Consider the following 20,038-nt stretch of genomic DNA (forward strand, 5'->3'; position numbering starts at 1 on the left):
AAATTCTAACCCTAATTAAACCCTCACCGAAGAAAAAGCAATAAACTCGACGGAGAAGGTGAAACCTCACTAGATAAGAATGATACATAAATCTCAAGCAGATCATAAGATAAGAAATTTAACAGATTTTTATCAAAAAAATCTATCAACAGATATCTAAAAATTTTCAAAAAAATATATTAGAAAAACTCGAGAGGTTTCCACTTACTGCGAAACAGTATGGCTGGAGCCCCGAGCCCTCCTCATCCGCCGCTGCAGACAAATAATCAGTCAACATATATCTAAAACCATTTTCAAAAAAAAAAAATAGAAAGAGCTCGAGAGGTTTCCACTGACTGCGAAACAGTATGGCTGGAGCCCCGAAGCCCTCCTCGATCCGCCGCTGCAGACAAATAATCAGTCATTATCTGGAGCTGAATTTCAAAACTGCCACAGTCCTCAATCCGGCGGCGGAGAGTCGGAGACTAGTCTGCTTGCAACTTGAGAACTCCGGCCCTTCCTCGGACTCTGTGGAGCGAGAATGATTGGGTGACTCGTCGGCGTCAATTCAAGAAAGCAGATCAGATAGGCAGTCCAGCTCCAGCCGACCCGTAGGGCCCGTGACCGCATTCTCTCTCTCTCCCCTCTCTCTCGGTCGACGTGCGGCCGTGGCCTTTATTACCTCTCGCGGACGGCAGACGGGCAGACCCGCCTCGCACCATACCGAGAAAGAAACCGAGCCGGCGAGCCAGTCGTCAAGAAAGAAAGTAGGCAGAGAGCACGCCGCCCACCTATCTCGAAGGCACGAGGACCATGTCGTCGTCGTCGTCGATGGGCGGCTCCCTCGCGCTCGCCGCGGCCACCGCCGTGGCGTTCTCAGGCTCGCTCGTCATCTTCTCCCTCTGCCGCGGCCACCTGTCCCACGCCGCCGAGCCCTCGTCGCCGGGGCCTCTACGGCCCTGCCTCTCCTCCTCAGGTACTTGCTTCCGTGATCTGTCCTGCTGCGCTTCTTGCTTGGCGCGGTTGTTCCTGCGGCGGGGAGACGGGGTTCTCACGGGGTGCTCTGTTTTTTCCTTGGCTCAGAGAAGCGGCGGCGCGGGGGGAAGGCGGCGCGGCGGAAGGCCGAGAGGCGGGTGCGCTTCGCGGACGACGTCGTCGACAATGAGGGCAACGCGCGCCCGGCCAGGGCGTCCCCGTCCGCGGCGGCGGCGACGTGCAGGGGCGCGGCGGAGGAGCAGATGATGCCGGCGAACCGGGAGGCGCTCTACCGCGGCATGCTCCGCGACCGGTCCGCGCACAGGGTCACCTGCTCCTACTGACCGGAGCCTTCACGCCGGCAGGCCGGCAGGCCGCCGTGCTCTGCTCGCCCGCGACCGGAGAGGTTGATCGATTGGTTTTCTTGCGTGCGCTGCCAGTGTCCGGTAGGCGGGCTGTTGACTTCCTGTTCATCCTTTCAGATGGATTGTTAATAGATTCTAGTATTTCTTTTCTTTATTATTTTCTAGATTTATCTCTTTTTTAATCATTAGAGAGGAAACCTCTGCTCTTTGTAAATTCGCTGCCATTTTCTCATAACGAAAAAAACTGAAAGTCTCCCTGTTGGCCTTGTATTTTTTACTTGTTATGAGCGAACCATCTACTGTTTCTAATACGAGTCTGTAGTAAACACACTTATTTCATACGAAATTCCGGTAGAAAAATCATCTGGCTTTTTAAAAAAGGAACGGGGTTAATTCACAGCCACGGAAAAAAAGGGTTCGGTCTCTGGTGTGAACGGGGCTCACGACTTGGCTGCCACGTGACAGAAGCTCGCAATGGCGGTACGGGCACGTGTACGATTGCAAGGAGAGGTGGTTATGGTAAATTACTGTAGCAATATTTAAGTTTTACTATTTACAATACTGTAGCACGATGACTTTGTTCGGTGTAGGTACAGGATCTCAATCCGTGGGATGTAAGCGTTAATGAATCCTTTATTTACCACTCGATCCCTTATATATCACTAAATATATTAATAATTTGAGTTATACACATGTTATTGATATATTAAGAAATTGAATGATTTTTTATGACACAGTACAAACTTATTCTTTCTTTTTTGCCAGTTCCCGAAATTTGGTTTTATAGGTTAAACTGATCTAAAGCAATCAGTTTGCTCCAATTTTCAAATATTGTTTGAAAGTTTGATTTGAAAATTCGTACCACAAATCACTTTTGGTTTTTTAGCGGTGACCTTCAATAAAATTCTAAAACTGGAAAAGTGAACCCTAATAGTTGACTAAAAAACACATTTATCATCAACTATCCGAGTTGACTGGCTTATGCCTCTGGACCATACCTGCATATCTTTTTATCTTTTTTTTTTCTAATTACAAATAAAACACTCATGGTACACATCATCACGCACCGCACGCTACGTTCATATACCCATAAATACACTACAATCATATGTCTAATAAAAGGATTGATCTCGGTCGCTGGTTGCAATGGTTTGTTGTAATCTCTTCCTGAAAGCTAGATGCCGTGATTTCTGACTATCTCCATTTCGAAAGAAAAATCCAGTGACGCTATGCGCCCCTGGTCAATAATCATGGCTGGGGGTTGGTTCGGTCTCGTGTGAGAGCTGTTCATTTACGGTTGGTTGGAACCAGACAGGCTGATGCCGGGTTCGGACATGCAGGTCACGTTCACGGCTGCGAGACTAATCTTGATTTGGAGGGCCTAAAGTAAACTAATCTTGATTTGGATGCTCCCATCTGATTCTTCTGCTTGAGCAATGGCAGGTATGCAAAAAAGGAGCCCGAATAGGCCACGTTTCTTATCTTTTCTGCCATGATATTCCGTAACGGTATACATCTATAATATATAATGTCACACTCGCGTCTTTTAAAATGTATAATAATGTAGTACTATATTACTACAGCTTTGATAATAGTACTTTTAATAGTACTATATTACGTTCTTTTCAGATGTTTCACATAATGTAATTGATGGTATCGTTAAAGGAACGTTTTGTTTCCTTTGGGATTTCTCTCGCTATAGCTTCCCACCATTCCACGACGGACTGAAAATATGAGGGTTGCACATTTATGCTAAGCATAATCTACTCCTAAGACAAGACTTGAGCCCAAACGGCTTGAGCAAAGGGACAGTGCATGCACAATACATACCAGTCTCTTGAGGACTATTGCATAGGATGCAAGAATTTTAATGAGAACAGCTTCGCAGTGCTAAGTTATCTGCTGTGAGAATCTTGTTTTGTATGAGGATTCAGGCAAAAAAAAATTGTACTTGTTCTTCGCGTTTGCTTTTCAAATTAAGTTGTTGTATCGCTCAAAGGATCCATTGAACTGGACTTGGTAGGCCGATTTTTGTACCGGTTCTCTCTTTTTTTTTCTTTTTTTTTTCTTTCGGGGATATTCGATTGGATATACTCCCATCACCAGTAATGTTTAAATCAAGATCATCACGAAAAGACATCTAAGGCTAAGTGCTGTTCTCCTGTGGATAACACCCGTAATTAACTAGTATATATGAATACGACGCGAAGATGCACAATAGGAAGCAAACTAGTTAATTACCGTGTCATTTTCATTGCCCATTTTTCAACTAAGTGAGAACCAAGCCTGACTGGTTAGCGGATGTGATTGTGATTTTTTTTTAGTGGTACTATCCTTCGATTGCTAGACGTTTATGAATAATGGTATGAGTATGTATATATGTATGTGTTAGGATTTCTTTAAAAAAGTTAGATCATAATCTATTTTGTTCGTCAATCTTGACCTAGTTTAAATCCAGTAGAGATGTGTGAGGGCGATAAGGATTAGATCGTAAGCAACGAACGAACGCTCTTAATCTATGTGTTAGAAGGTCGCAAGTTGATCCCCTTCGGTGCTAATGGGGATGGCCGTGGAAGCGCACCATCCACCGTCCATGCCATGATCTCACGCTCAACTATGGTTGACCTCTGCATGTTTTGCTTTCGGTTGCCCTCCTAGACGGCTGGGCACAGCACTTCTAATTTGCCGTCGTCTTGTTTTTCCTCTTCTACTCCTGGATTTCAGTTCTTTTGGCAGGCCAAACAGTTCATTCAAGCACTAGTCCTTGGATCATCTCTTTTTTTACGTCTCATTTGGCATCGAGTTTGTTCAAAAATCATTCATTTCGATTTCTTGAATGATGAATAATCACGTGAAAGTATTTTTTTAAACTATCATTGAGAGATTAATTTCGCTTGATTTGACAATGTCAATCGTGTAACTGTTAAAAAGATCCACGCGACGGCACAGTGTAGCACAGGTTTTACAAGACTCACAGATGACTTATGACTTGTTCTACATTTATTTTCCGTCGTGATCGAAAATATCAGCATGGCAAGACCTTTCGACATGTGTTTGTTTCTACTTTCTAGAGAGTCATTAGCCATCGTCATCAAGCTTTAAAATGGCAATTACGTGGAGTTGTTTTGTTGGATCAGCGGGGTGGACGAACGCCGTTGCAGGGTTGTTCTTCTTGCTTTACCGTGATCCATCTTATCGTTTGCAGTAAACTTTTTACTCCATCTTTCTTTTTTTTAATCATTTGGCGATCTTAAGTGCAGCTCTAATGACTATAGCTGCTCTAATCATTAAAATATATTTCTCAAAATTTATATAAATCTCATCATTTCTAATTTCTCATATCACATAGAGGAGAAAAATGTTAAGATATGACATACTTTGTGTTTAGAGCTATCTCTTGATATCTCTAAAAGTGTGATTATAAGATGAAGAGATAGCTCTAAAAGTGTGATTATATCTATAAAGTAAGAGCTAGCAGCTAGCTTTTATCTTCATATCTACTCATTTCTCTCCCCTCTACATTTACAAAATAAAAACTAGCAGCTAATTCAACCATTAAAACTGTGCTGAGAGTGTAGCTTCTTGTTGGTTGGTATCTTACGCATTTGCAGACGTGTACTACAAGGAGGGAACAGAAAGATGGGAAACAAGATGGGAAATAGTAATTGTCCAGGACTGAAGATGCTAATAAAGTGTCATGTGTGTACTAACCTATACCGCATCGATATAGATACGTGTATCGGTATCGAACCGATACAGATGCAGGAATATGTTGTTTTTTTAGGAAATTTAATACGTAGATATGTTTTACTTTTTTAAAAAAAAATAAGTTTATAGGACGTGTTTATATTACCTAAATCATTCAAAGACTACTATCGCCAATATGTACTATCAAATCAGAGCATCAAATCAGAGCATATGTCTAGATTTAACTCATCAATAATTTGCATATGAGATGATAAAAGTTAGTTCAAATTATGCAATATCAACACTAATTCATTTTGTCATCTTTACAATATGCAATTCCACTCCATATAATCATAACTACCGGTCAATTTTGTTAACCAATTAACCTGAAAAAAAGGAGAGAACCAAAGAGGAACTCATCGTCGCCTTCGAATGTGGCGTTGCGGGAGGCGAGCGGCTACAGGCGTGTGGGCGGTTCTGCGAGAAGGAAGCATGCGAGACTGTGGGCGACGACTAGTGTGTGGGACTGCGGATGATTTGTTAGGTCATGCATGTACAAATGGGCTAGACCTTATCCCCGAAGTGTTGAAGAAATATCCAATTGAATATTTGAAATTTACATAATTATTATTTTTAATACTTGCTAGATATATATTTGATACATATCTAACACGTATTAGTATCGGATATGGTATCTCATACGGACACATTGCCTTCTGGAAGTATTCGTGTTACAGAGGTAGTAACAGTGTTTAAACTGGCAAGAACCAGTTTAGCACGCAGGAAAGCAAAAGATAGTCTGAAGAAACGGGAACAAGCAAGCAAATACAAGTCTAAATATGGTTAAGAAAAAACACAAGTCTAAAGAAAGGGAAAGAAAACAAAAACCGGATTGATCAACACAGATAAAAAAATTGCGCAAGAAAGTCAGCACCTGGAAATCTGCCAAAGGAATGTCAAGCTGACAGCCCAAATGGCTATCTAAACTACGGTAACCCACGGTTTTGAGTTACAAGCGAAAGTCGAGAAAATACAAGTGACAGGGGGGATTTTGGATCATCTCAGCAAAATTCAGCTGGACTGTACCAAGTGTGTGAACTCGAGCCGTGAGCTGTTCTTTTAGAAAATGAATAAAATATAGGATGTATATAGTTAACAATTAATTATTATAATATCCTGATAAATGTAGCCAATATTATATGAAGGAAACATGATACATAGAAAAAAAAAGTTATGAAGCTTATAATCTATAACTATATAACAATAATATCCTGACAAATATAGCCAACATTACATATGGAGGAAACATGATAAATACGAAAAAAGTCATAAAGCTGTAATCTATAACAATATAATGGCAATAATAATCTGTAACTACATCACACAGTGAGCTGTTGGATGCAGAGACATTACCTGCAACGATGCTTATGCAGGTCGCTGTATCCAGCAGCACGCGAAAGAGCACACCCGCGGAACAAGTGGTCGTGGACAAGGACGTGACGTACTGTTCTGTTCCGATCTGCGTCCGGCGACGGCGACGGGGGCGGCCGAACCGGTTCCTTGTATGACGAAGCAACCTGGGCGGCATCGCGACGCTGCTGTCGGCCTGCCGCTCTCTTCGTCTGCTTCACCTCGTCTTGCAAGGCTTTGCGTGGGATGTGATTGGTTGTTCATACAGCTTTTTTAAGTTATAGTGTTTGCTTATTTTAGACAAGTAAACATAGACATAAGCTTAGTAGATATAATAATTTTAAAAAGAAGAGTATTTAATTATTTGTATGGATGAATATAACGATAATGTGAAGTTGTTTGATCATTTGTACGAGCTTATTACAGTACCATCACGTATACAATACATACATCAGACTAGGCTCCAGAGAGAAGTTCGATTTGGACATATCTACTGAGTTAGACTCCAACCGTATAATTATATCTACAAATACAGTAAAGAATAGTATATACAGATAACCAAATAATCTTCTTAAAAAATATATACACGAATAGAGATAAAATGCGCTTGATGCAAGTAACCAAATACGCCGGTGGTGATTCCGGGAAGCAGTTGTGTGGGCAGCAAGTCCGAATTCCAGGAAAGAGAACAAAAGGTGGGCCGTATAAGCAAAGCAAAGCAAAGCCCCATCCATATGGTGGTCATGGAATAGCCCATTTAGAGCCTAACCACGGCTTGCACGCCTGGCAGGGTTGGATTCCCATCAAACCCGTCACGTCACCATTAAGCACGAGCAAATCCACTGCCAGTGGCTACTAAATATAGCTATCATGAACAATAAGTGAACAGTAAAATCACGAGCAAATCCACTGCCAGTGGCTACTAAATATAGCTATCATGAACAATAAGTAACTGTACGGGCACCCTCATTTTGGTTCGGCTTCGCCCCTGTCCACCACCTAGCTTGCTTAAGATTAACCCTAGCCCGAAGCGATCCCATGGGCCTCGGCCCGTTATCCGGTCGATAACATATATAGGAAAACTATATATTTTCATGTAGTGTATAAACATATATATACATATACATACGTAGAAAAATTAGTCTATACTCTGAGAGTACATACTTTCGATTGAATCCATAGTTGATTTTATTATAATTGAAATATATACTATTCTTTTAGATGTATATATTTCTTTATAAGTGAAATATTTTTAATAAGATGTATATACTACTTTTTAAAGATGTATATACTTCTTTTTAGACATATATTAGAGAAGGAGTATGTACAACTAGGAGTATAAAAAATGTTTCATATATATACACACACATTAAATGTCCGTGCGTTACGACAAGAGCCAAAAAATTTCACAATTAGTCGAAACATGTGCTGTTCTTTCACCATGGGGGCATGTGCATGTTGTACATGGATGAATCGGTTGAGGAAGCCACAACAAAGTAAAAAAACATAATGAAACAAATGAAAGGAAAGAATTAAGCGACTAGAGTATCAGAGTCCAAGATTTTTTCACTGTCGCGTGGAGTTTATTTCTATCGTGTCTCCAGTACTTAGCCAAACCTGGCACAGGCCGGTTGTATGAAGTTTTGGGAGTCTGTGTATATATCATTTGGTACGCTTGATTTCCTCATCGTATCACGGAATTGCATGAGCAAGAAGTTGTACGACACAGTCATGTGCTAATGATTGACACCCTGAAAATAATTTGCAGTTCCAGGGAATAATAATCTTCTAAAGGTAATCAAAGAGAATTCACATGACCTTTATATACACCAATAACAGCACACGATTATCTATGTGGCAATAACTGGTTACATATTCAAGGTACATGTTTCAACTGAACTCGCTAAAAGTGGACAAAAAGAAGTTTGACATAACCAATTATGCCTAAAAGTGGAAAATAATTTGCAGTTTCAACTGAACTCGCTAAAAGTGGAAAATAAGGATGGGTTCCTTCTCAGCACTCATGGATCAAACTATACATTTGAAATGAGCCGCAGTAAAGAGACAATATTTTTGCAGTTCCAATATGTTTTAAATAAAACAGAGGGAGGTAAATAAACTGATTCGGACCAACTGAAATTACAGCTACCATGAGGATGCTAGAATGCAAGGATGCTACAGGATTCCAGAATTGCTCTGTCCAGTACATCAATCAAATTTCTGCACACTTCCCCTTTCTACCATACAAATAAAAAATCTAAGTGACAGACGAATTTGAAAACAGTTTATATTTAAGTCTCAGCTTAAAAAGATAAAGCATTTCATAGTGAAATGCATGCATGTGACAGTCCAGAGATTTGACATTTATCATTCAAACAGACGTGAACAAGTCCAGGAACACCAGAATTGAATTACTTGGGCGGCCTTGCTTCTGCACAGTTTCTGCACGATGAAATTTATATGATTTACGAGAAATTCATTTTTCAGTTTAAGTTTAAATTGGAATAAAACAAACGAAAAAATTGCGATTTGCTATATCTCTTACTAGAAATGAAAGCTCATTCTATTGCGTTCTGATTGCTTAACATTTGTTAGTACTTGACATCAGAGCTATTTGCAGGTCCCAATAGAATGGATGAGAACCAAATCCACTTCTGCACAGAAAAGATAATCTACAAAGCGTGTAACAACATGATATAAAACTCTAATTTGCAGGCACTACTTTCAGGAAGCATCTATGAAACGAACAACGGACCACAATATTGAAACTAATATATCTGAGAACCTTGACTAACGTAACTTGGTAATGTGAGAATAATTCTTCAAGGTAAGCTCAGACCACTGATCTTACCAGCCAAGTGTTAAGACAAGTGACCAAAACTACCAGTCTCACTATAAGTTTACTACAACAACCAAAATGGCCAAGGTATAAGAAAGAAATATCCTCCAAGGGGTAGTGAACCCCCAATTCCCACTCCCACATATCTACTCCACAAACCAACAGCTCCATCACAGAAATGGACAATATCACTAAATTGGGTTTTCTCAACCTGCATTCCTGTAATGCTCAAATGAAACATTGCAAAAACAATCGAGAGGGAAACCGATGCTAAGTGTCTTCACTCGAATAATATGCTAAATGGAGCCTGTGATAGGCTAAAAGATATGCGATCAAGTTCAATGGAAAGCCAGGGGCAGTTCATGTGGAACTTGTACAAGCTATCTGATCAAATTCAACGAAAAGCCAGCAACAGTTAATTCTCGCGACCTAATAGTTCAGCTTTCAACAATACCTGCGAGCTCTGTACTTGCGACTTGAACTTGGAGATATTTGACTCCTGCAGCATCTCACTCTGCACACAGCAAAGCAAAACCACCAAATGAGATAAGAAATTAACCAAGCCGTCCCCAGCCTCAATGAAACCCTGAGAGACAATCCTCCACGCAATGGCAAGCGTTACCTTGAGAGACAATCCGCCATCAGCCTTGGATACGAAGGACTCGGAGATGCTCTCGAGGCTGTCGTTGAGGACCTCCGTGATCGCGGAGGTGATCGCCATGCGACTCCAGCTTCCTCACCTGCGATCATCCGCGCGCGCGTAAACCCCTCAGCATCTCGTCGAAGCATTTCACCGAACACCACTCGAACACGAACTGCGCGGACTCCAAGACCGAGAGGAGACATGCAGCATTTGGGGGAAACGAAATGAAACGAAGCGGAGACCCGGAGACTTACCGGGGAGAGGGTGTCCACGAGGAAGGCGCGGCGGCCGTTCGAACCGGGACACCGCTGCGGCCACTGCTGGTGGTGCAGAAGCAGGCCACGCCTGCACGTGACGGCGGTGGCGGCCATCTCCTCCCCACACGCGACGCTTTTGAAAGGAAGACAAAGATGTGGTGCGGAGAAGGTGAATAGAGGTTTTAACAAAATTTTGATCTTTTTTATTATTTAGCTTAAATTTATAGTAAAAATAACTAACGGATTTTTACAATTTAAAAATATAAATATGCAATCATCCTAAAGTCAACTCCAGCGATGCCCCTATCTAGTGCTACAGTAACCCGCAAGGTACCGTAGCACTAAGTAAAAATAACTAACGGACTTTTACAATTTAAAAATATAAATATGCAATCATCCAACTCCAGCAGTGCCCCTGTCCATCTACAGTATCCCGTAAAGTACTATAGCGCTAAAAATTGGTCACATCCCTTATCCGGCGTTGCAGTACCGCACCAGTACTGCTACAGTGTTGCGACTGTAGCAGTACGTAGCACTATAGCAATACTGTTCATAGGGGTGACAGGGGATTCGGATAGAGGAAAACACTGTAGCAACTACTATTTACATAGGCTGCCAATGGGTTTAGAGGGAGGAAATATGGTAGCTGTTGGAGATAAAAAAATAAAGGATGCTGTAATAGTAATATGGGATGCTGTAATAGTATTTTTGAGGATGAAAATTTAAGGTAGCTGCTGTAGATGGCCTAAATAGGTATAAAGATTACAATTCTAGGGTGATAAAGATTGTTCAAATCTAGCAAAAGTTTCAGGTTCAATTCAGAATTTCCGAGTTCAGAAAGAAAAAGAGCTCAAAACTGAAATTAAAGTACACATAATAAGTTGTAGCTCAAACCAAATGAAGTCATATGTTCTAAGTGATGATTCTAAATAGACTCACAGAGAACCTACAAATAATTTTACAAAATAAGTAGACCGATCAAATATGCACAAATAGAAAGCAAGAACTTAAGAATAAGAAAACAAAAATGAGCAACAAGATTTATTTTCCGATATTCGGACACCTCCTCCAGAGATTCCTATGTCTCTGTTGAGAAGCTTGGTTACACTTAAGCTGGATCTCTCTTAATCCTTTTTCTCACCAAGCTCGATCATACTTGAGCTTGGATTTCTACTCTTAATTTCTTTTCTTTCGGATGCGAAATCGAAACCTTCACAAACTTCCCGCGACGCACTACAACCTTAGGTGCTTGCCGATGGCGCCTAGCCACCTAAGAGTTTCAAGCTCCAAGAGTAACAAACACGACGAAGAACTTCTGGCTGATGACTCGAGTGCTCAAAAATAAAGTTTAGCTCACTTACATTCAATCTTCTAATCTCTCAATCCAACTTATTTTTCTTCTCAAATCTCACATTAAATCAGAGTGGGCAAGAGTTCTTTTGGCTCTAGAATGTTTTTCTTTTATGCCCGAAGTAGCAGCCCCTTCAAAAACAGTGATGAGGTATTTATATCCAACCCCCAAAAACTAGCCTTTATGCTAAAAAATTAGTACAATTCGAAACTTCTGGACTCACCCGAAACTTCTGATTACACAAGCTAAACCCAATAGAGACCCAAACTGAGCACTATGCCTAAAGCTCTTTCGGAGGTTTCGGACAACCTGGAACTTCCGAGTTCAGATAACTGACCCGCTAAAAAAGGTAATAACTTTTGATTCTAAAGTCCGATTTCAGCGATTTTGGACTCTACGAAAAGCTTATTCAAAGGGCTACACATTCCAACTAAATTCATGATCTTAAACATATTGTATCAAAACTAGGAACACTCCAAATCCCTATTCGGATATTTTCACACTTTCCGCACCGGACTCCTAAAGCAAACTCTCACTTTGGGATGGTTAGAAACTCTTAAGCACTGAGACACGACAATTAGCTCTATGTTGCATCTCTCTTAATAGTGCGGTAAACCTATACTTAATTTCAAATGTAAAACTCGTTTGAAGCAATTTGAGTCTTTGAATACCTTCAAGTACCACTTTTTTCTTTCAAACTTATAGGGTTGTCAACTTTTATATAATCTTCACTCAATCTCTTATTGATTCTTCAAGTGATTGATGTGAATCACTCGTAGCTTCCCATGATATCGCACGGTATTGGCGTAAAGTCTTCACTCGCTCTTCACCACCGTCTTGGTTCTTCGACGCTAAGCTATTTGTTTTTCCTTCACCACCGGATGGTTCATCGCAGTCGAGTCTTGCTTGCTCTTTACAATCTTGCCATAGAAAATAACTTTGCATCCGACATCTTCAATGAATTTACTTTATGAAATATGGAGTCCCATCTTTGTTCTTCACTCTTGACATATTGAGTTTCAATTCAACTTATGTCTTCTTATGGATCCTAACCCCCAACTCACTTTCAAACACAAAGTACATTGGTTAGTTCATAAAATGTGATCAATAACTTTATACCTTAAGTTACTAGATCTCCACAAGTAACTTAGCATTTATGCTTATTATCATTCTTCATATGAAACCTAACTCCACTCATTTTTAAGCACATAGCATACAAGTTAGTCCAGAAAACTCTATTGATAATAATATACCTTTAGTTACTTGATCTCCATAAGTAACTTAGCATTCATTCTTCAAGCTTCTTATTCTTCTTATGAGCATCACTAAGATTTCAATAACTTTGATGCAATTCTTTAAACTCATGATATTTCGCAACTAATTCATGATTCATCATTTATGTATCTCTTATGGAATAATCTAATAATAATTCTTAGCATAATTATTAGTTCATATTGCATCACTTAGAGCTCATTCAACTTGATGCATATCTCTTCTCCATATATTACATATAGAACAACCTACTAACAATTATCAACTCAATTGTTAGTTCATTGGTATTACCATTAATTAACAAAACCACACATAAAGGCTAGATGCACTTTCAGCCTTGCCAAACTCTGCCGTTGAAAATTGCGCGGTCACACCCCCAACGTAGATCTACTACAACCGGATGTGGTACAGGCCGGAGGCAATAGGATGGGGGTACCCCTACGTGAATCCCTCCCAGGCGGCAGGGCACGGCCCCCGCGAGAATCCCTCCTAGGTCGGCACGATGTGAGGGGGGAGAGTTTTCCGCGTAGGCCTGTGCAGTGAAGCGCAAGGGGTAGCCACACTGGATCTGCGCTGGGAGGGAGGGGATGACCGTTGGTTGGCCGGGGGGATGAGGGAGGCAGGCAGGATAGCGTCGGATTGGGTAGGCAGGATGACACTGGGAGGAAATCATGGGGGCGGGTTGGGTAGGACGCGCGGGAGAGGGAGAGGGGGCCTGTGTTTTTTCTGGTTTTGATGACGCGGGGGAGGAAATCACAAGAGAAGGATCGATCACGTGTGTTCATCTATTAGTGCGTGAGGCGAACGGGCGGACGAATGGGTATACACACATGACAGTGCTATTCTACACCCCACCCCACCCGACCCAGTCCACCCGTGCCACAATAGCCCGCATGCGCGCAACCGGATCACGCCATGTGGCATCCGCGCTTCGCGTGCGCGCCTACCAAGTGTTCACGATTAGGGGTGTGACCAACTACTGCGAACTACTGAAACAACTATTGAAAAAATACTAACATTACTGAATAAACTACTGACACTATTTGCACAAACTACTGAACAAATTTTACTATGACTTAGAACCACTGAACAACTAATGACACTACTCACAAACTACTGAACACAAACTACTGACACTACTGAACAAACTACCAATACTACTAGTAGCTACTGACAACTATTGACACTACTGAACAAACTACTGATACTACTGACAACTACTAACACTACTGACCCACTACTTAACAATTTTATTGTGAATTGTAACTATTGAATACTAAACTATTGATGACTACTGATACTACTGAATAATTTATCTATGACTTGAAATTACTGAACAGCTACTGACATAACTACTGAACAAAACTACTGATAACTACTAAAGAATTATTGAATGATAATTACTGAAGAATTACTGCATGACAGCTACTGAAAGAGATGACACGGGAAGAGTGCCACATGGCGGGGCGCATGCTAACACGGTCCTGCTGGGTGGGTGGGAGTTGTAGAATAACTAAGTTATGACTATATATATATATATATATATATTATGTGTCTAGATTCACTGTAGTTCACTATTGAGCCATCTAAAGTTACGATTCCAAAAGCAATATAGTTGCGATCCACAATATATATAAGTTACTACAAATATATATGGTCGTAACTCAATACCTTCTCTAGTTGTAATTATATATTTTTTTATCATGCGATCATAACTTATTCACCTCTGCGCACACCCTAGTTACGATCTCAAAAATAGTATAGTTGCAATCCATAAGATAGACCAGTTACTATAAATATATATAGTCGTAACTCAATATCTTCTCTAATCGTAATTAAGTACTTTTTGTCACGTGATCGAACTCGTTCACTTTTGCGCGCATCCCCAGTTACGATCACAAAAGCAGTATAATTGCAATCTACAAGATAGACTAGTTACTACAAATATATATATATAGTCATAACTTGATAATTTCTCTAATCATAATTAAGTACTTTTTGTCATGTGATAGAACTCGTTCACCTCTGCGCACACCCCTAGTTATGATCGTAAAAGCAATATAATTATGATTCAGAAGATAGATTAGTTACTACAAAGCAGCACCGTGTTGTAATTGTTTGTACCTTGGTATGAATGTCTGGTGTGCAAGCAGCAAGCTTCGAGCGAGATTCAACCAAAGCACGTCTGGTGTCGCAGCCTATGGTGAATCTACGTGAATGAGTGGCACGACATGTCGTACTTGTACCGATGAGAGGCCATGACGCGTGGTAGCACGACATGGTTGGGCGAACAACAGAGTGCACGGTGCGGCGTCGGACAGGCCCACACGTGGAGCGGCGATGCCGGGGCCATACGAATCCCTCCCGGCTCGATCGATCGTAAGTGACGCAGTGTAAGTCTGTTCTACGTGTAGACATATAATAGACTTGCCATATATATATTCCGTGTGTGCCACTAAATATTAATAAAATTCTTAATTTATTATTGAAAAAATCATAGTCCTTTCTCACAGCCATAACTTAATTTTGTTGATGACATTAAAAAAATAGAGTTGGTAGGAGGGGTTTACAGTAGGCGAACCACACGAAACGGGAGCCTAAGCAACACCGACATGGCCTTGCCTACGTTTGGCGCCGGCTCCATGGAAAGCCCGTGCAGGGTGGAGAGAGAGTGCAGGAAAAACGAAGGATTTCCTAGGAAAAATCCCGCAATCCAAAAAAACCTAACCCTTGGCTGGGTAACTGCCGGCGGTCAGTGCTTCCACGTGGGGTCAAGCCCATCTACCCCTCCTTCCAACTCGGATGCGTGGTCAATGCGGTACGGGGAGCAGTATGGGACAAACACTATGGGAGGAGAAGTACTTGGAAAGCTGTAGCCGCGCGAGCACGTAAAATTTCGGCCCAAACAAACCACGGCCAGGGCTTCGAATCCGATCCCCATCGAGCCCGTCACGATTCCGTTACCCCACCTGCGCTCGGGATCTCCCCCGGGCATCCAATCGAGCAGCCGCCGTCCCGCAATGATTCCGTCCTCCCGAGGAAAGCGAGATGAGCTGCCGCAGATAAGGAGTCTTCTCGGGCGAGGCGAACCCCCAATCCGGTCCGGCGGTGCTAGGGTTAGAGGTCTTCCGCCGCGGTGAGAGAGGCGGCGGCTTGGGAAGATCGTGCGTGCTGGCGGGGCGCCGCCTTCGCCGGCGAGCGAACCGGATGCTATGTTGCTGACCTGCGGGTCGCTCTCCTCCTGGGTGCGCCGCCTCGTCGCCTGCGTCGGGTACGCCTCCATCGGACCCCTCATTCGCGTGGTGATTGATTGATGCGCTTGTCTGCTTGCTGCCCAGACCCGTGATTGGGTGTAGATTGGTTTGTTCGTTTCCACGCGATTGGCTGCGGGCTGTATTCATTGGTCAGATGAAATTTGTTGCTGTTAGCGGTTACTGCTCCACAGACCACAACGACTTCTCTTTGGATCCTAAGCAGGCTCCAGATTCGCTACAAGTCTCAACACCCAGTTAACCGGCCATCTCCTGTAGGTTGGCACTATAATTGTTAGTTGTTTGGAATCAACTAGGATGATTGCTTGCTATTTATATTCTGGTAAATTGTGCAATGGACATTATCTGCACAGAGAACGTTTGCGTCGGTTTTAGGTTTCCTTTCAGATACTTTTTCTTTCCAGCTCCTTAAAGCTTGCAATTAGCGGCCTCTTAGGAACTACCATATAAAAGAGAAACGAGGATTGTGTTTGTTCCTGTTGAATATCGCAGTGTGCATTTATTTGAGAAACTAGAAAAGGGGAAGTTGTTAGCTCCTGTTTCTGTGCCCGTTTCTTGCAATTTCTTGGAAGGTGCAATATATCTTATTGTTATTGACTCATGGTTCATTTAAGAATACTGGCTGTAATGATGGAAAGCTAGTTACCTGCAGTAACAGACTAATATCCAAAATGCCAGTTCAATTTATAAATTTATTTATTGCTAATTGGTTTCACAAATTGGCTAGTATTCTTATATCTGAAATGAATTTAAACAGAATAATATGTTAGGTCCACCAATATTTTAAATGCAAAAAGAATTGTGTTTACGATTCGGTAGTGCAGTTGTTTTCTACTCCCTCCAGTCACAAATAAATGTCATTTTGGATTACGTGCAGTCAACCGTTTCAAACTTTAGCTACAAATTACTTTTTATGTATTGTTGCTGTATTTTATCAATATATTACAAAAAAAAGTACTAGTCAAAGTTGTATTTTGAGGACGGTGTTGATGTCCAAAACGACACTTATTTATTTGTGGCCGGAGGGAGTACTTCCTTATTCTGTAGATAATGTACATCAAATGATTGAGTGAACAAAAAGCCTGCCTGAGAGAATGAAATTGTTTGGGCCTTGGGTAGTAATTGCATTCATGGCTACTGTATGACAGTAATTTCCTAATGATTTCTAACCGGTTGGCTATAGCTGGACCTGGTAACTTGTGCAAAACTTGTACTAATCCACCAGCGGGAATTGATCGAATTATATGTTTTTGACATTAGCCCTTTTTTATTTGTTCGTGCTACTTATCCCAAATACCTGGTGGTAATTAATCATTTGTTGGCCAATCCTGGTTTGCAACAGAGCAGAGGTTGTTTTGGATGTGCTCAGCCTACTCCAATAATAGCTGTCGATGAGCCCTCAAAAGGTTTAAGAATTCAAGGGTGCCCAATAAAAGAGTGTAGTTTGTCTGACGACTTCTGGAGTACAAGCCCGCACGAAATGGAGAACAGTGCCATGCATTCCCGACATAGCATGTCTTCAATGAGTGCAGCAGCACAATCTAATGATCAACACACAGCTGGAAGTAGCAATAACCCAGATGAGTTTGTAAATCAAGGTGAGGTTCAGTTCATGTCAATAATTGCATTAAATAATTTGCCCATATCGTTTTCTTGTTTTGTAATCCTAAATGTTTGTTCCATACTTCTGTGTACTTGCAGATAACACTAACCTAATATTTGCAATTTGAAGTTCCATTCATACTCATGTAAGATTGCATTTCAGCATGGTGTTTTTGTGCTTTAGAAATTTTAGTGTTACTTAGGAACATGGCAATCCTACAATTTGATGTATGATAGATATGTTTGCAAATTATTGCCTAGCATGGCCATCTGCTGTAGTTGTTAAAGCTTCATAATGATGCTACTCTAAATGATAGTTAATTTCTGTTACCTGTTAGCTATGCTTTATTATAATCTCGAAAGTTGGATTATTTGAATTCTTTAACTGAGTGTGCGTCTGCCAATAAGCCAACTTAAGACCTGATAATGGTCACACAGCCACATCATAAATCATTTGCTCTCATGCCTCCTGAATCCCAACCTTAAAGGGAATGTAGCAGGAGACAACCCTTCATCACAACCTTTTTATATGAATATAAACTATAAACACTACCCATAGTTTATTCACTGATTTCATTTTTTCCCCATAGGTCTTCTACTGTGGAACCAGACTAGACAGCAGTGGGTTGGAAACAGAAGGCCTAAATCTCAGGGTCAACAACTTCGAGGACCAAGACTAAGGTCAGTTATCTGCATTTCCCTTTTACATTATGGAACCCCGAAGATCTAGAATTTTCTATGTTTTTTCAGTAACCAAGACATCTTTTTATTATGTTATAGCATTAGTTACGCGAAATACCTTCTTGAGACCAGCTTGGAAATGACTAGATTGTGGTTTCTGTCATTCTTTGAATTGTTAGGTGCGATGTATGTGGTTTCCATTGATATGCTATATGTATCTGCGATCTTCAATATGCTTGTTACCTGGTTGTCAATGTAGCAGTAACACCCCAGGAGGGCAGGGGTGCAGAATGTTGTGAAATGCTTTGAAATTAGGGTAGTTACTGAAGATGACTTTTGCACTTATGTTTGACTTTGGCACCACTCCATTTTGACTTGTTCGTGCCTGGTGCCCTGGTCACTGCAGTTGGAATGCTACATACGAGAGCCTGCTCGGAAGTACGAAACCATTTGCAAAACCAATCCCTCTTGGTGTAAGATCTCATGAAAAGCTACACATCATCTTCCCTTTCGCATGCATCTTATTTGAAACAATGCATTTGACTTGTTTCATTCGGCTTTCTATTGGCAGGAGATGGTAGAGTTCCTCGTGCACAGCTGGGACCAGGAAGGCCTATATGATTAGTTGGCTAATTCAAGGGTATTGTTTGAGGTCACATTATTAATCGCAGAAATGTTGTGAACTTTAGATGTCAAAGCTTGTGTGGTGATGAATGTGGATTATCCTGGGGACAGGATGTCATCCCTCTCTTGAGCAAATCTAAAATATTATTTTATTAGTTGTGCTCACTATGTTTAATATTGCGGTGTTTTCTTGTTCGTCGGGTATTGAGTAAGGGGTATCTTGACTAATGGGTCTTATGAGTGATGTGGCGATCGGCGAGGGATATTTCTTGAACTCTGGCCTATCGTGTGATCAGCTCTTGGCTTGCACAATCAGCGCTATGGTCGCGCGACCAATCTCATTGCGATATAATATGGTCATGCGATCAGACTCTGTTAGTTGCAGGACGTTTATATCTAACTTGTCTAATCATATTTATTAATGTCTATTCAAGTGTTGTTCTTTTCAAAGTACATTATCTAGTGAATAAAGTTGTGGTCAGCGTAGGTGGATAGTGCCTTATCCTGTAACATTAATTGCTATAGAGTGGAGTGTTGTGGATCGAGTTGCATCACGCCATGGATGGGACAAGATCTGTGGAATGACCAAGTAAGTGTATGATTATGCAAGTAGATTCGCGGAGCGCAGGAACGAAATGGTTTGGCAGATGAGCTTACGACGCACGGCGATGGGACGGGTTGAGCGACCGAGGGAGGCAGGTGCGGTGGTGTTCCACGAATGGAATGGGTTGCAGATCTCTCAAGGCAAGTTAGATTCACTTGGTTCTCCATGTTGATGATCCAAGTGTAGAATATTTAGCCAGATATGGGTTTGCTAAACAGGGTCCACTTGTAAGTTCTCTTTCTCTCTAGTATATAAAGAGAGGAGAAGAGGAAGAGAGAAAGGGTCCAGAAAACTATATGTAACTAGTTCATAAACACGGATAACAAAATACACAAGATGCATGACTGCTATCCTTAGAGATGTCTGAACCTAGATAATTCATGTGTTCTTGAGTTCATAACAAACACACGCACACCACAAGTGTCGTTCACGCGCCCCTCGACTGGTACATCTCGGAATCATTAGTAGGGATTAACC

General features: G+C 41.4%; 2 protein-coding genes across 2 annotated transcripts; both read left to right on the top strand.

The window, feature by feature from the left end:
• The first annotated feature begins 628 nt into the window (after nt 1–628).
• LOC133920663 (uncharacterized) lies at nt 629–1,589 on the top strand. Its single transcript, XM_062365259.1, has 2 exons — nt 629–955; nt 1,063–1,589. Exons 1-2 carry the CDS (start codon nt 793–795, stop codon nt 1,296–1,298), a joined length of 399 nt encoding a protein of 132 aa, XP_062221243.1. The 5' UTR covers nt 629–792; the 3' UTR covers nt 1,299–1,589.
• A 14,051-nt stretch (nt 1,590–15,640) lies between these two features.
• Nucleotides 15,641–19,132, top strand: LOC133922443 (uncharacterized). The gene is made up of 5 exons (XM_062367791.1): nt 15,641–16,049; nt 17,398–17,648; nt 18,243–18,333; nt 18,740–18,806; nt 18,905–19,132. Exons 1-5 carry the CDS (start codon nt 15,991–15,993, stop codon nt 18,956–18,958), a joined length of 522 nt encoding a protein of 173 aa, XP_062223775.1. The 5' UTR covers nt 15,641–15,990; the 3' UTR covers nt 18,959–19,132.
• The last annotated feature ends 906 nt before the right edge of the window (nt 19,133–20,038 follow it).

This window comes from Phragmites australis, chromosome 6, assembly GCF_958298935.1.
Source record: "Phragmites australis chromosome 6, lpPhrAust1.1, whole genome shotgun sequence".
Lineage (NCBI taxonomy): Eukaryota > Viridiplantae > Streptophyta > Magnoliopsida > Poales > Poaceae > Phragmites > Phragmites australis.

What these genes read in the sequence shown, in the direction of transcription:
- LOC133920663 (XM_062365259.1), top strand. Translation starts at nt 793, where the DNA reads ATGTCGTCGTCGTCGTCGATGGGCGGCTCCCTCGCGCTCGCCGCGGCC. An exon ending in GCCCTGCCTCTCCTCCTCAG is followed by an intron (nt 956 to 1,062) that starts GTACTTGCTTCC and finishes TCCTTGGCTCAG; the next exon opens with AGAAGCGGCGGCGCGGGGGG.
- LOC133922443 (XM_062367791.1), top strand. Translation starts at nt 15,991, where the DNA reads ATGTTGCTGACCTGCGGGTCGCTCTCCTCCTGGGTGCGCCGCCTCGTC. An exon ending in CGCCTCGTCGCCTGCGTCGG is followed by an intron (nt 16,050 to 17,397) that starts GTACGCCTCCAT and finishes GCAACAGAGCAG; the next exon opens with AGGTTGTTTTGGATGTGCTC. An exon ending in CTTCGAGGACCAAGACTAAG is followed by an intron (nt 18,334 to 18,739) that starts GTCAGTTATCTG and finishes TGGTCACTGCAG; the next exon opens with TTGGAATGCTACATACGAGA.